The sequence below is a fragment of the Sapajus apella genome, unplaced genomic scaffold (genome assembly GCF_009761245.1).
Source record: "Sapajus apella isolate SASKATOON/1434 unplaced genomic scaffold, GSC_monkey_1.0 scaffold57, whole genome shotgun sequence".
NCBI classification, from domain to species: domain Eukaryota; kingdom Metazoa; phylum Chordata; class Mammalia; order Primates; family Cebidae; genus Sapajus; species Sapajus apella.
This window is the reverse complement of record NW_022436997.1, coordinates 419,558-434,380: the sequence shown is the minus strand read 5'-3', so window position 1 is coordinate 434,380 and position 14,823 is coordinate 419,558. Positions and strand designations below refer to the sequence as shown.

The following is a 14,823-nucleotide window of genomic DNA, read 5'->3' as shown; positions in this document are numbered from 1 at the left end:
AGCACTAGATTTCAGGGGCAACTTACCAATTGGATTGGTCAGTCTATGGTAGTGAGCATTATTTCACTCTTCTCTCTATCCCCTTGCTCCCAGCTTCTGACTTGCTCCTAGCCAGCCTGCCCTCCCCAACACATCCATGTCACACCCGGCCCCTCATTCAGGTTGCCTCACATAACAGAGGTCTTTTATAGGGGAGGAGGTATCAGGAAGTCAAGGCTGCCCCAGTGTTTACTTGGTCCAACCAGGGACTATGTGTTCTTGAAAGAGAGTTCACACATCAGTGCTGTTAACAAGTAGCTTCCTGGTGGGCAGCCACCAGTGTGAATAAAGACTAGTGTGTCTCTATGCATGGGTGGAAGACCCTTTGCTTCAGAAACTTTTGGGGATGCTTGTTAAAAATATAGATTTTCAGGCCCATTGTGGTGGCTCACATCTGTAATCCCAGCACTTTGGGAGGCTGAGGTGGGCATATCACTTGAGGTTGGGAGTTTGAGACAAGCCTGGCCAATGTGGTGAAACTCTGTCTCTACTAAAAATTCAAAAGTTAGTGGGGCCTGGTGGTGGACACCTATAGTCTCAGCTACTCAGGAGGCTGAGGCAGAAGAAATTCTTGATCCCAGGAGGTGGAGGTTGCAGTGAGCTGAGATTGCGGCACTGGACTTCAGCCTAGGCAACAGAGCAAAACTCCGTTTAAAAAAAAAATACAGATTTGCAAACCCTGCCTTAGCTTCTTTGCAGGATGGGTCTAGGGACCTAAATATTTAACTCATACTTTATACTAAAGTTTGTGACCAGTAGTCTAAAACAATATATTGCTATAATAACTATACATTAGTTCATTAGCAAGTTATTTCATTAGCAGATTGTGAAATGAGTTTAGTGGCTTGTCAACATTATTTTTTAAAATATGTGGAACTAAAAAAACTCCAATAGAGGGGAGATGATCCAAGATGGCCAAATAGGAACAGCTCTGGAGTGCAGTTCCCAGTAAGAACAACGCAAAGTGTGAGTGATCACCACATTTCCAAATGAGTTATTACTGCCCACAGACCAGGAGAACCCCGGACTGAAAAGTGCCACAAGTTTCCAGGACGACTGTTTCGGCTGGTACAACAGGTCTCCACACAAAAACTCACACAAATCTGGGTGGCAGTTTCAACTGGCGCCTGGAACACCTGGGAGACAGAGCCGCCCATTCAACTGAAGAAAAGGGGCTGAAACAGGGAGCCAGGTGATCTGGCTCAGTAGTTTCTACCCCCACAAAGACCAGCAATCTGAAATGCTCTGGTTTGAAAGATTCCCAGCAAGCACAGCTGGACCCAGGATGGTCCAGTTTTGTGGGGGGAAGGACATCCACCATTACCAAGGCAGTCCACCATTACTGAAGCAGTCTGCCATTACTGAGGCAACCCGCCATTACTGAGGCAGTTCTAACTATACCTCTGTAAACAAAACCACAAGGAAGTTCACAGAGCAGCTGGGCAGAGCCCATGGCAGCTCAGCAACGCCTCTGCTGGCAGACTGTGACTAGGCTACCTCCTTGCTTGGCAGGGCAGCTCTGAAAAAAGGCAGCAAATGTCAGGAACTTATAAATAAAGCCCCACCTTCTCAGGACAGAGAACCTAGGTAAAAAAGGCAGTTATCAGTTCCACTGCAGCAGACTTAAACATACCTGTCCAGCAGCTCTGAACAGAATAACAGAGCTCACAGCTCAGCACTTGAGCTCCTCTAAGAGACAGACTGTCTCCTCAAGCATCTCCCTGACTCCCCTATATCCAAAGAGACTCCTCATAAAGGAGAGCTCAGGCTGACATCTGGCAGGTATCCTTCTAGGATGAAGATAACAGAAGAAGAAACTGGCAGCAACCCTTACTGTTCTGCAGCTGCTGCAGGTGATTCCCAGGCAAGCAGGGTCTGGAGTGGACCTCCAGCAGTCCTATAGCAGAGGGGCCTGACTGTTAGAAGGAAAACTAAAAAATGGAAGGAAATAACTTCAACATCAACAAAAAGGACATGTACTCAGAGACTCCATCCAAAAGTCACCAACTACAAAGACCACAGGTAGATAAATCCACAAAGATGGGAAGAAACCAGTGTAAAAAGGATGAAAATACCTAAAACCAGAATGCCTCTCCTCCTTCAAGGGATCACAACTCCTCCCAGCAAGGGAACAAAGCTGGATGGAGAATGAGTCTGATGAATTCACAGAAACAGACTTCAGAAGGTAGATAATAACAAACTTTTCTGAGCTAAAAGAACATGTTGTAACCCAATGCAAAGAAACTAAGAACCTTGAAAAAAGGTTTGACAAAATGCTAATGAGAATAAACACCTTAAAAAAGAATATAAATGACTTAATGGAGCTGAAAAACACAACACGAGAACTTCAGGAAGCATACACAAGTTTCAATAGCCGAATCGACCAAGCAGAAGAAAGGATACCAGAGACTGAAGATCAACTCAATGAAATAAAATGAGAAGGCAAGATTAGAGAAAAAAAAGAGTAAAAACAAATGAACAAAACCTCCAAGAAATATGGGATTATGTGAAAAGACCTAATCTACATTTGACAGGTGTACCTGAATGTGACAGAGAGAATAAATCCAAGCTGGAAAACACTCTTCAGGATATTATCCGGGAGAACTTACCCAACATAGCAAGGCAGGCCAATATTCAAGTCCAGGAAATACAGAGAACACCACAAAGATATTCCTCGAGAAGAGCAACCCCAAGGCACATAATCTTCAGATTCACCAGGGTTGAAATGAAGGAAAAGATGCTAAGGGCAGCCAGAGAGAAAGGTCAGGTTACCCACAAAGGGAAGCTCATCAGACTCACAGTGGATATCTTGGCAGAAACCCTACAAGCCAGAAGAGAGTGGGGGCCAATATTCAACATCCTTAAAGAAAAGAACTTTCAACCTAGAATTTCATATCCAGCCAAACTAAGCTTCATAAGTGAAAGAGAAATAAAATCCTTAATGAATAAGTAATTGCTGAGAGATTTTGTCACCACCAGGCCTGCCTTACAAGAGCTCCTGAAAGAAGCAATAAACATAGAAAGGAACAACCAGGACCAGCCACTCCAAAAACGTACCAAATGGTAAAGAGCATCTACACAATGAAGAAACTGCATCAACGAATGGGCAAAACAACCAGCTAGCATCAAAATGGCAGGATCAAATTCTGCCATTATTAAGGTTAATAACAATATGTTATTGTTGTAAATGGTCTAAATGCTCCAATCAAAAGACACAGACTGGCAAATTGGATAAAAAGTCAAAACACTGGCCAGGTGCGGTGGCTCACGCCTGTAATCCCAGCACTTTGGGAGGCCGAGGCAGGTGGATCACGAGGTCAAGAGATCGAGACCATCCTGGCCAATATGGTGAAACCCCATCTCTATTAAAAATACAAAAATTAGCCGGGCATGGTGGCATGCGCCTGTAGTCCCAGCTACTCGGGAGGCTGAGGCAGAAGAATTGCCGAACCCAGGAGGCGGAGGTTGCAGTGAGCCTAGATTGCACCACTGCACTCCAGCCTGGCAACAGAGGAAGACTCCATCTAAAAAAAAAAAAAAAAAAAAAAAAGTCAAAACTCATTGGTGTGCTATATCCAGGAAACCCATCTCACATGCAAGGAGACACATAGGCTCAAAATAAAGGGATGGTGGAAGATTTACCAAGCAAATGGAGAGCAAAAAAAAAAAAAAGCAGAAATTGCAATCCTAGTCTCTGACAAAATAGACTTTAAACCAACAAAGATCAAAAGAGACAAAGAAGGGCGTTACATAATGGTAAAAGGATCAATGCAACAAGAAGAGCTAATGATCCTAAATATATATGCACCCAATACAGGGGCACCCAGATACATAAAGCAAGTTCTTAACAACCTACAAAGAGACCTAGACTCCCACACAACAGTGGGAGATTTTAGCACTCCACTGTCAATATTAGACAGATCAACGAGACAGAAAATTAACAAGTATATCCAGGACTTGAACTCTGATCTGGACCAAGCAAACCTAATAAACATCTGCAGAACTCTCTACCCCAAATCCACAGAATATACATTCTTCTCAGCACAACATTGCACCTACTCTAAAATTGACCACATAATTGGAAGTAAATCACTCCTCAGCAAATGCAAAAGAATGGAAATCATAACAGTCTCTCAAACCACAGTGCAATTAAATTAGAACTCAGGATTAAGAAAATAACTCAGAACCACACAACTTCATGGAAGCAGAACAACTGGCTCTTGAATGTTGACTGGATAAACAATGAAATGAAGGCAGAAATAAAGATGTTCTTTGAAACCAATGCAAATGAAGACACAATGTACCAGGATCTCATGTGGGCATTTATTGCTTTAACTTTCCCTCTAGACATTGCTTTAAATCTCTAAATTTAAGATTTAAAGCAATGTCTAGAAGAAATGCATAAATCTCTAAATTTAAAATTTAAAGCAGTATCTAGAGGGAAATTTTGAGCAATAAATGCCCACGTGAGAAGCAAAGAAAGATCTAAAATCAACACCCTATCATCAAATTTAAAAGAGCTAGAGGAGCAAGATTAAAAAAAAAAAAAACTCAAAAGCTAGCAGAAGACAAGAAATAACTAAGATCAGAGCATAACTGAAGGAGATAGAGAAAACCCTTCAAAAAAATCAATAAATTCAGGAGCCGTTTTTTTGAAAAGATCAACAAAATAGACAGACCGCTAGCCAGATTAATAAAAAAGAAAAGAGAGAAGAAAAATAGAGGCAATAAAAACAATAAAGGGGATATCACCATGGATTCCACAGAAATACAAACTACCATCAGCGATTACTACAAACAACTCTATACACATAAACCAGTAATCCTGGAAGAAATGGATAATTCCTGGACACTTGTACCCTCCAAAGCCTAAACCAGGAAGAAGTCAAAACACTGAATAGACCAATAACAAGGGCTGAAGTTGAGGCAGCAATTAATAGCCTACCAACCAAAAAAAGCCGAGGTCCAGATGGGTTACAGCTGAATTCTACCAGACATACAAAGAGGAGCTGGTATCACTCCTTCTGAAACTGTCCCAAACAATCCAAAAAGAGGGAATCCTTCCCAAATTATTTTATGAGAACAACATTATCCTGATACCAAAACCTGGCAGAGACTCAACTAAAAAAGAAAAACTTCAGGCCAATATCCATGATGAACATTGATGCAAAAATCTTCAATAAAATACTGGCACACCGATTGCAACAGCACATCAAAAAGCTTATCCATCACGATCAAGTAGGCTTCATCCCAGGGATGCAAGGCTGGTTCAACATACGCAAGCCTATAAACGTAATCCACCACATAAACAGAACCAAAGACAAACCACATGATTATCTCAATAGATGCAGAGAAGGCCTTTGACAAAATTTAACTGCTCTTTATGCTAAAAACTCTCAATAAACTAGGTATCGACAGAATGTATCTCAAAATAATAAAAGCTATTTACAACAAACCCACAGCCAATAACATACTGAATGGGCAAAAACTGGAAGCATTCCCTTTGAAATCTGGCATTAAAGAAGGATGCCCTCTTTCACTGCTCCTATTCAATATAGTATTGGAAGTTCTAGCCAGAGCAATCAGGCAAGAAAAAGAAATAAAGGGTATTCGATTAGGAAAGGAAGAAGTCAAAATGTTTCTATTTGCAGAAGACATGATTGTATATTTAGAAGACCCCATCACCTCAGTTCAAAATCTCCTGAAACTGATAAGCAATTTCAGCAAAGTCTCAGGATACAAAAATCAATGTGCAGAAATCACAAGCATTCCTATATACCAATAACAGAGAGACAATTTGGCTCTCTTTAAGAGAGCCAAATCTAGAACAAACTGCTATTCACAATTGCTACAAAGAGAATAAAATACCTAGGAATACAACTAACAAAGGATGTAAAGGACCTCTTCAAGGACAACTACAAACCACTGCTCAAGGAAATAAGAGAGGACACAAACAGATGGAAAAACATTCCATGCTCATGGTTAGGAAGAATCAATATCGTGAAAATGGCCATACTTCCCAAAGTAATTTACAGATTCAACGCCATCCCCATCAAGCTACCTATGACCCTCTTCACAGAACTGGAAAAACCACCTTAAACTTCATATGGAACCAAAAGAGAGCCCGCATAGCCAAGACAATCCTAAGCAAAAAGAACAAAGCTGGAGGCATCACGCTATCTGACTTCAAACTATACTACAATGCTATAGTAATCAAAACAGCATGATACTGGTACCAAAACAAAGATATAGATCAATGGAACAGAACAGAGGCCTTGGAGGCGATGCCACCCATCTACAACCATCTGATCTTTGACAAACCTGAAAAAAACAAGCAATGGGGAAAGGAGTCCCTATTTAATAAATGGTGTTGGGAAAACTCGCTAGCCATGTGCAGAAAGCAGAAACTGGACCCTTCCTGAAACCTTACACTAACATCAACTCCAGATGGATTAAAGACTTAAACATAAGACCTAATGCCATAAAAACCCTAGAAGAAAACCTAGACAATACCATTCAGGACATAGGCATAGGCAAGGATTTCATGACTAAAACACTAAAACCATTGGCATCAAAAGCCAAAATAGACAAATAGGATCTAATTAAACTCCAGAGCTTCTGTACAGCAAAAGAAACAATCGTTAGAGTGAACTGGCAACCAACAGAATGGGAAAAAAATTTTGCAATCTGCCCATCTGACAAAGGGTTAATATCCAGAATCTACAAAGAACTAAAACAGATTTACAAGAAACAAACAAACCCATTCAAAAGTGGGTGAAGGACATGAGCAGACTTCAAAAGAAGACCTATATGATGTCAACAAACATATGAAAAAATGCTCATTGTCACTGGTCATTAGAGAAATGCAAATCAAAACCACATTGAGATACCATCTTACGCCAGTTAGAATGGAGATCATTAAAAAATCTGGAGACAACAGATGCTGGAGAGGATGTGGAGAAATAGGAACACTTTTACACTATTGGTGGGGGGTGTAAATTAGTTCAACCATTATGGAAGACAGTGTGGCAATTCCTCAAGGACCTAGAAATAGAAATTCCATTTGACCTAGCAATCCCATTACTGGTTATATATCCAAAGGATAATAAATCATTCTATTATAAAGACACATGCACATATATGTTCATTGTGGCACTGTTTACAATAGCCAAGACCTGGAACCAACTCAAATGCCCATTGATATAGACTGGACAAGGAAAATGTGGCACATATACACCATGGAATACTATGCAACCATAAAAAAACAATGAGTTTGTGTCCTTTGTAGGGACATGGATGAATCTGGAAACCATCATTCTCAGCAAGCTGACACAAGAACAGAAAATCAAACACCACATGTTCTCACTCATAGGCAGGTGTTAAACAATGAGAACACATGGACACAGGGAGGGGAGCATCACACACTGGGGTCTGTTGGGGGAGAATAGGGGAGGGACAACAGGGGATAGAGGGTTGGGGAGGGATAACATGGGGAGAAATGCCAGATATAGGTGATGGGGGGATGGAGGCAGCCAACCACATTGCCATGTATGTACCTATGCAACAATCCTGCATGTTCTGCACATGTACCCCAGAACTTAAAGCACAATAAAAAATATATGTATATATATATATACATATAAAACTCTAATAGAAAAATATCACTGTACATCACACATGAGGGTACAATTTTTGTGATATTTTTATTTTTTGCATACGCATATAAATGTGTATACTTACTTACTCTGGGTCACAGTAACTAAAAAAAAAAAAAGAAGAAGAAGATTGAAAACCCAGAGAAACAGTTCAAATAGATGTGTACTCTATCCTGTGATCTTGGCCCTTGAAAGGAGTAATGGTAGAAGCTTCTTTCTCTCTTGCAGCCCTAACTTTCTCCAGATGAGGATGTTGCTTTCATTTATCATCATGGCTACTTTGCCATAGGGCTGTAGTAGTGATACTTGCAGCATAAGTAATAGTTATCACTTATTAAGTACTTCCTACTTGTCAGACTGTACCAAGCATGCTATGGTCCTTATCTCCTTTAACTCTCACAATGGCCCAAGGGAGTAGGCATTACTACACTCCATTTTACAGATGAGAAAACCAAGGCTCAGAGAGGTGAAGTAACTTGCCCAAAGTCACATGGTAGAACTTGAACTCAAACCCAGGCTTGTCTGGCCTTAAAGCCTGTGCGGTCAGCCTGTAGGGGCCTTGTTGCTATGAATTGGAGATAAATACAGCTGCTTAGCCACAGGCCACAGGCCATGGCCCACGGAGGTGACCACTATCCCCGCAATGGCTTGAAAAGGCGCTCACTTACAGGTTGAAGTGAAACAGCCCCAACCTTGCCAAGCGCTCAAGCAATAACATAGGTATCATCTCTGCAGCATACAATTCCTTCCTCTGAGCCCCCTGGGGTTTCTCCCTGACCCAAGGCTTGGAAAGCCTTGAACAGAAAAGTTGGCAACAGAATCTCAGCTCTCCTGAGACCAGCCAGCAGTAGAAGCTCTGGAAGTTTCTGGCAGGAACAGCCCACCCTTCAGGTTAGTTTTAATATCAGGCTGGAACTAAACATATTCAAAGTCAAGTCATATAAACTCTTTATCACCACCCCCCCTCTCTGGAATGGCATGTCCTAGGGCATGCAGGGAGAAATGGATATGTTTGTCCTCAAGGGTCCCACCCAATGCTGCTGCCAGCCCCATGCACATCTGTCAGGTCAGAATCTGTCCTTGCCTGTAGGTGACTCCTGGAAACAGAGGCTGGATCCAGGGCTGGCTTTGGGCATGCCTGGCCAGAGAAGTGTCACTTCATTTTAGGCTTTGGATCAGAAAATATTTTGATGATCTGGTCATTTCAGTTTATTGCTTTAGGCAAAAAAAAAATTGTTCATCACTGATTCATGCTATTTAAGTATGAGTTGTTAGGGGGAAACCTTGTGGTACAGTTTATTATTTAGTTAGAAAAAAATTATATGCTATGGATTTTATTCAGATTTTACCAAATTCAGACAGACTTTTAGATTTTAGTTAATTTCAGTTTGATTCTAAGTACCTAGTACTACGTACTTACACGTCTATAAACATTTACTGCATTCTTTCTGATAATGACAGTGGAAAGGAAGTATCAAAACTTCACCAAATTACTCCCTTCTCTTCTTTCCCTTAGCTAGAAAAGGGAATTCCATTTACCTTCTTTTTGAATTATGGGTCTGGCAGGGTCCAGGCTGTGTTTCCCTTCAACCCTTAAGTGAGTGCCCTTTCAAGCCATTGTGGGGCTGCCAGTGCCCTACACCATCTGAAACAATCTTACCCTGGTGATTTCTTTCACATGTTCATGCCTGGAGTAAGGATTGGTGACAGGGTTGATAATGATTCCTTAGTTCGACCTTTATCTTCCTTCTTTTTGGACATTACTATCATCCTGCATTATTATCTCTATGCTGCAGATGAGGAATCTGAACCCTAGAGAGGCTAGGCTCTCTACATGTTGTCATCATCTAGCTTGGGGTGAAGTTTGGAATAAATCCCATATTTTTATTCCCTCAGTCCAGAATTCTGCCCACAGCCCCCAGAGAGCTCAGGAAATTCAGGACAGGAATGAGAGACCAAAATCTTCAAGGTGGGCCTGGCCCACAGTCAATGCTGAAGGAGGGCCTGGGCTGAGTTGGGGTGGTTGGTGATGGGGCCCCAGAGGAGGACCGGGCTTGCTGTGCATGATTCCTACATGGCGTGTACAGCCTCGTCTGGAGCTCTGCATGGAAGAGGTCTCTGATGATGGATCCATCATCTTCATTTTTGGCCAGCCAGCGACCACAGGGAAACGTCATGCACTTCCCAAGAGATGGGGCATCCACCTCTACCCAGTCTACAAACCAGCCTGGGGCCTTGCCTAGAGAAAGAGGAGACACAGAACTCATCAAGGACCTGTGCAGAGATAGTTTGCTGCAGCTAACTTCAAGGACTCCTGACATCCTTCCTTACTTGGTAGCTGGCTGATACCATTAACATGACATCCCTTTTGCTTGCAGCATTCCTAAAATCACTCCTATTAAAATGTGCACCCAGAGTTGAAGCTGGATCACACTCCAGGCTGCTGTTAGGGAAATTAAAAAGGCTAAAAGAGCATCAATAGGAGATGATAGGAGGGGAGTGGGGGACTGAGGTGGGAGGGCACTGAAAGGAAGCAAGGATGCTGCCCTTCCTTGAAGAAGGGGCTTCAAACGGAACTCAGGGATGCCAGAAAGAGCCTGTGTTTACAAAAGCTTTATAATCTTACCCAATGACAGGAATGCCACAATTGAATCAAAGACTCTAGGGGTGGGGCCAAGAAATCTGTGAGTTAATAACCTTCCAGGTGGTTCTGTTGCACACTCAAAGAACTACTGAGTTAGATTGGAGATTTTCATATCTGGCTATGTATTAAAATTACTGAGACTGGAAGATAGAGAATGGCTTTAATAATCGCCAGTGTCCAGGTACCACCCTAGACTAATTAGGCCAGAAACTCTATGTGCAGCTGAGGACTTTCTGGGCTCTACTGGGCTAAAGGAATTGAGGAAGCTGTGTTATCACAGAAGACAGATGACATTCAAATTTCCAGAGTCTTTCCCAGATGCCCACATGGACCTGTCCATGGTCCTTAAACTCTTAGCAGGAAACAGAGGCAGGAAGCCACACCTGTGTTGTCATGGCCGAGCCGGACTTTCCACAGGTCTCCTAGATCCAGCGTCTCCACTGTGAAGATTTCGATGCTGTCCCTCTCAAACTTATTGCTGTTTGTCTTGGAGGACTTCAGGAGGGTCATTCCTGCCGACCAGATGATCTCAGCATGACTGGCTGGACCTGAGGCCTTTCAAGCCTAGTCAGACCCAAACTTTTAATCCCTCCTAAAAATGACCAAATTTCTGAACTTCCATCAAACTTTGACTGTGCAATTATCATCCAATGGTGCCTTTGCACAGTGGGAATTTTTTTGGTATGTGTTCTTTCACTGAGTTTTACAATAACCCTTTAATGTGTGCATTTTTATTTGCAGTTTATGTCAAAAAAGATACCTTATTTAAAATCATCCAGGAGAGAGTGGTGGAGCCCAAAGTCAATGCTGCGCTACTCCCATACCTTCATAATTCTCTCTATGGAGAAGGAGCCAGTGACAAAGCCAAACTCCCTATGTTCCCTGGGGAAACACAGGGTTTCCTTCAGGGATGGAACATGTGGGAATCTCTGGAGCATCTTCTCTGGATGACAGAGGAGGGACGACTTCTAAGGCCCCTCTCTAGCTATTTCGCATATATAATCTGTCCTGAGACCAGCTGCAGTGTCAGTCTGAAATGGGGTGATCTCAGTCATCGCTGTGTTCTCCTGCCTCAGCATGCGCTGCATTGCCATTAAGTGCCTGTACCCCAATAAGTCCCAGCCCAGGGCCCACCTCAGGTAGAAAGTCTTCCGCTATTCCTAGACTCACTGCAGACTTGTTTAAGTACACAGAGAGACAGACAGACCTTGGTCCAATGCCTAGCTCTGCCACTTACCACTGAGTGGCTTTGGGAAAACTATATAATGTCTTTGACACTTGGTTTTCCAAAAGTCAAAAAGGAGAGGTGCTCAAGAATATGTTTAACATAGAAAGCCTTCAGTGAATAAAAGCAGTTGCCAAGTCCCATCAATTCCTTTGATCATGGTTCAGGAATGATGGTAATCACATACATTTGTAGGTTATAACCTCATTATTTCATTATATATTATCTGCTTTATCCAGCCTATTACATAATGATGGTAATTAATGTTTATTGAGTACCACTTTGTCCCAAATGTTGTACATGTTTAACTTCATTAGACCTACAACTCTATAAGGCACATACTAATTTTATCCTCATTTTGTAAATAGAGGAAACTAAGGCACAGAGGGGTTAAGCAACTTGCCCAAGGTCACACAGCTAATAAATGGTGGAGTGGAAGTTTGAACCAATCAGCCAAGCTCCAGAGTCCATGCTCTCTACCCGCACATTGTTGTATTATATATGAACACCCCATTGTCAAGGATTAGGTCCATTCATTCTTCAATAATGCTTGGCACTAGGCTCTGGACCTGCAGGATTTTCAGCAAATGTATGATGACTACCTGAGGGACTGACTCCTCTCTAAACTCAACAGAATGGCTGGACAGTGGTGTGAGCAGATGGCTGGACCCAACACTAAACACCACCTTTTCTGAATACCTGGGCAAAGGCTCCTGAACAACTCTACGATGTCTGGAGTGTCTTGTACTGAGAGTACCATGGCTGAATTTCAATGGAAGTTGTGCAAGGCCACTTTGTCCCAGATTGCTATTGGGTAGAATCAGGGTTACCTTCGCCATTAGAAAGAAGAAGAAAGCTGGCTCAGAGAAGAGAAAACATTTTTAGGGAAAAAGGAACTGCCTTTCTCAATGAGGCTAGTTGCTTGCATCTTATTGAGAGAAGAGGCACAATTGAGATTCCCTTAGAAATTTCTGCTAAGTCTTCTAGTCTCCCTGGGGAGGGATGTGGGTGAACCTTGGCCCTGCACTGCTTTCTTACCGGTGTCATCTTGTGTGCCAAAGAGTGTGATGAAGACATTAGCATCTGTGCCTGCATTCTTCTTAATCCCAGTCTTTACGGTCACTGAGAATGTGGTAGATTTATCTGCCAAGAGAAAAGTATAGAGCAATGAGTTATAGATTGTTCCTCTCATGAAAGGTGGAAAGAGGACAGCTACCTCCTCTAGGAGGGCTTCCTTGATTCACTCCCTCTGGCCTTATCACTCCAATTTTTCTCTTGCCCCTTCAATCCTGTATCTGTGAGCCCTGTGATTAGTAATAAGTATGTTTCTAAGTTCCTCTTGGCCATTTATAGGAATCATTTTACTTTCAGCATGTGTTGTTCTGCAATCACCATTAGTCTGGAAACTTACAGAGGGTAGAGATATGAGTCTTTCATATCTCTATGAGGGAAGCCCTCAGTAGAGTTGATAGGGTGGTTAGGGGAGTCTTGTGGTGACTTTGAGGGTCAGAGGCTCAGCAGCCAGGAGCTCATTCTGACTCGCCCTGGCTGGGAGGAGTTTTAGGCATGCATATTTTAGAGGAACATCATAGAACTCTTGGAGGTTACTGTTCATTCCTTCCCTTGAGAAAAAATGCACTGAGTACCTATAGGAGAGGACACAAGACTGAATCAGAAGTGGCTACACTCATTTCATTCCACTCCATTTGGTTCCACTCCATTCTACTCCACTCCACTCCATTCCATGTCAATGTATTCCATTCCATTCCAATACATTCCATTCCAACCCATTCCATTCCATTCTACTCCACTTCATCCTACACCATTCCACTCCATTCCATTTCAGTGCATTCCATTCCATTCCAATATATTCCATTTCAACCCATCCCATTCCATTCCAATCCACTCCACTCCATCCACTCTACTCCATTCCATTCCAACCCATCACATTCCATTCCATTCCACTCCACTCCATCCACTCCACTCCATTCCACTCGACTCTATTCCATTCCACTCTACTCCATTCCACTCCATTTCATTCCAATCTATTCCATTCCAATATCCCATTTCAGTCCAATCAACTCCATTCTAATTCATTCAATTTGATTCCAATCCATTCCATTTCATTCCTGCAATAACTCAGTCTTAAGCTGTGTGCTTTATACCTAGCCTTACAATAGCTATGTGAGACTATGCCCCCTTTACAGAATGAGAAGGAAATACAATAGATTGTCAAAAGAGGAAGAGCCCAGAGCCCACAGGGGAGGAAAGGAAGATGGATACTTAGGGTTGAAGAGGCAGAGGGGAGGGGTGCTGGGGAAAAGAAATCAGCTCTAGTTTAGGAAACCTTTCTGCTCCAGGGCCAGGTTGTCGAGGGGGTTGTTGTCACCGCCTCGCCCACCCTCCTCGCTCTGTGGCAGCACATAGGACTCATCCACTGGCAACAGCTCCCTGGACAGCTGGCCATCATCCTCCTCCACTGCCAGCCAACGTTGGCATGGAAAGTAGTACCTGCGGGGGTGGATAGGGAAAGATTGGAATGTCCTCTTAGAAAGGTCTTGTCCATTATGAGCTGAGAATGAGAAGCCCTCCATGGCATCCCAAACTCTCCCCTGTCTGCCCCTGACAGCATTATCCTGCTGCTCTACCTATCCTGGGAATCGCTCCTTTAGTTATTTGCCTGGGGTAGAGAACAAACATGAGGACATTGTCTCCAGACACCCCACTGAAAATGGTTGTGTGATCTGCCTGGAGCACACAGAGCCTCAATCAGGATCACATTGGAAGGAAGTATCTAGAAGGAAAGGGACATATGGGGACTGTTCCAACCCTTTCTGGAATGAATCTACTAGCCAGGGCTACTTCAATAGAGAGGGTTGTACATAGTAGGTGCACAATATGTAAGTGTTGGACTAATGATTTTAATGGAATGAACAAATTACGTATGCTTTTGGAAGGTAAAAAGAGTGTGGCTGAGGAGCTGGCCAGGAAAGGGAGGTCCAAGTCAGACTCCTCAGCGTGGAGGTAACACCCAGCACAAAGGAGGTACTTAGACAGAGTGAAGGTAGGGCCAGGGATGGGAAGCAGAGTGGGGTAATTAAGGACTCTCCCCTGGGTCATACTGTCCAGTTTAAATTCTGGCTTTACCAGTAATAGCTGTGCAACCTTGAGTAAGCATCCTTATCTGTCTTAGGGTTGCCAGACGTAGTCAATAAAATTACAAAATCCCTGTTAAATTTGGATTTTAGATAAACAGTGAA

General features: G+C 42.7%; 1 protein-coding gene across 1 annotated transcript in view; it reads right to left on the bottom strand.

Moving 5' to 3' along the window:
* LOXHD1 (lipoxygenase homology domains 1) overlaps positions 1–14,823 on the bottom strand; it is a 185,238-nt gene that overhangs the window by 61,168 nt on the left and 109,247 nt on the right. Inside the window, exons 22-25 of the mRNA XM_032245238.1 lie at positions 13,911–14,074; positions 12,602–12,706; positions 10,722–10,850; positions 9,769–9,933 (exon numbers count right to left, since the gene is read on the bottom strand). Of these exons, the coding sequence (XP_032101129.1) occupies positions 9,769–9,933; positions 10,722–10,850; positions 12,602–12,706; positions 13,911–14,074 (563 nt within the window). The remainder of the gene's footprint in view (positions 1–9,768; positions 9,934–10,721; positions 10,851–12,601; positions 12,707–13,910; positions 14,075–14,823) is intronic.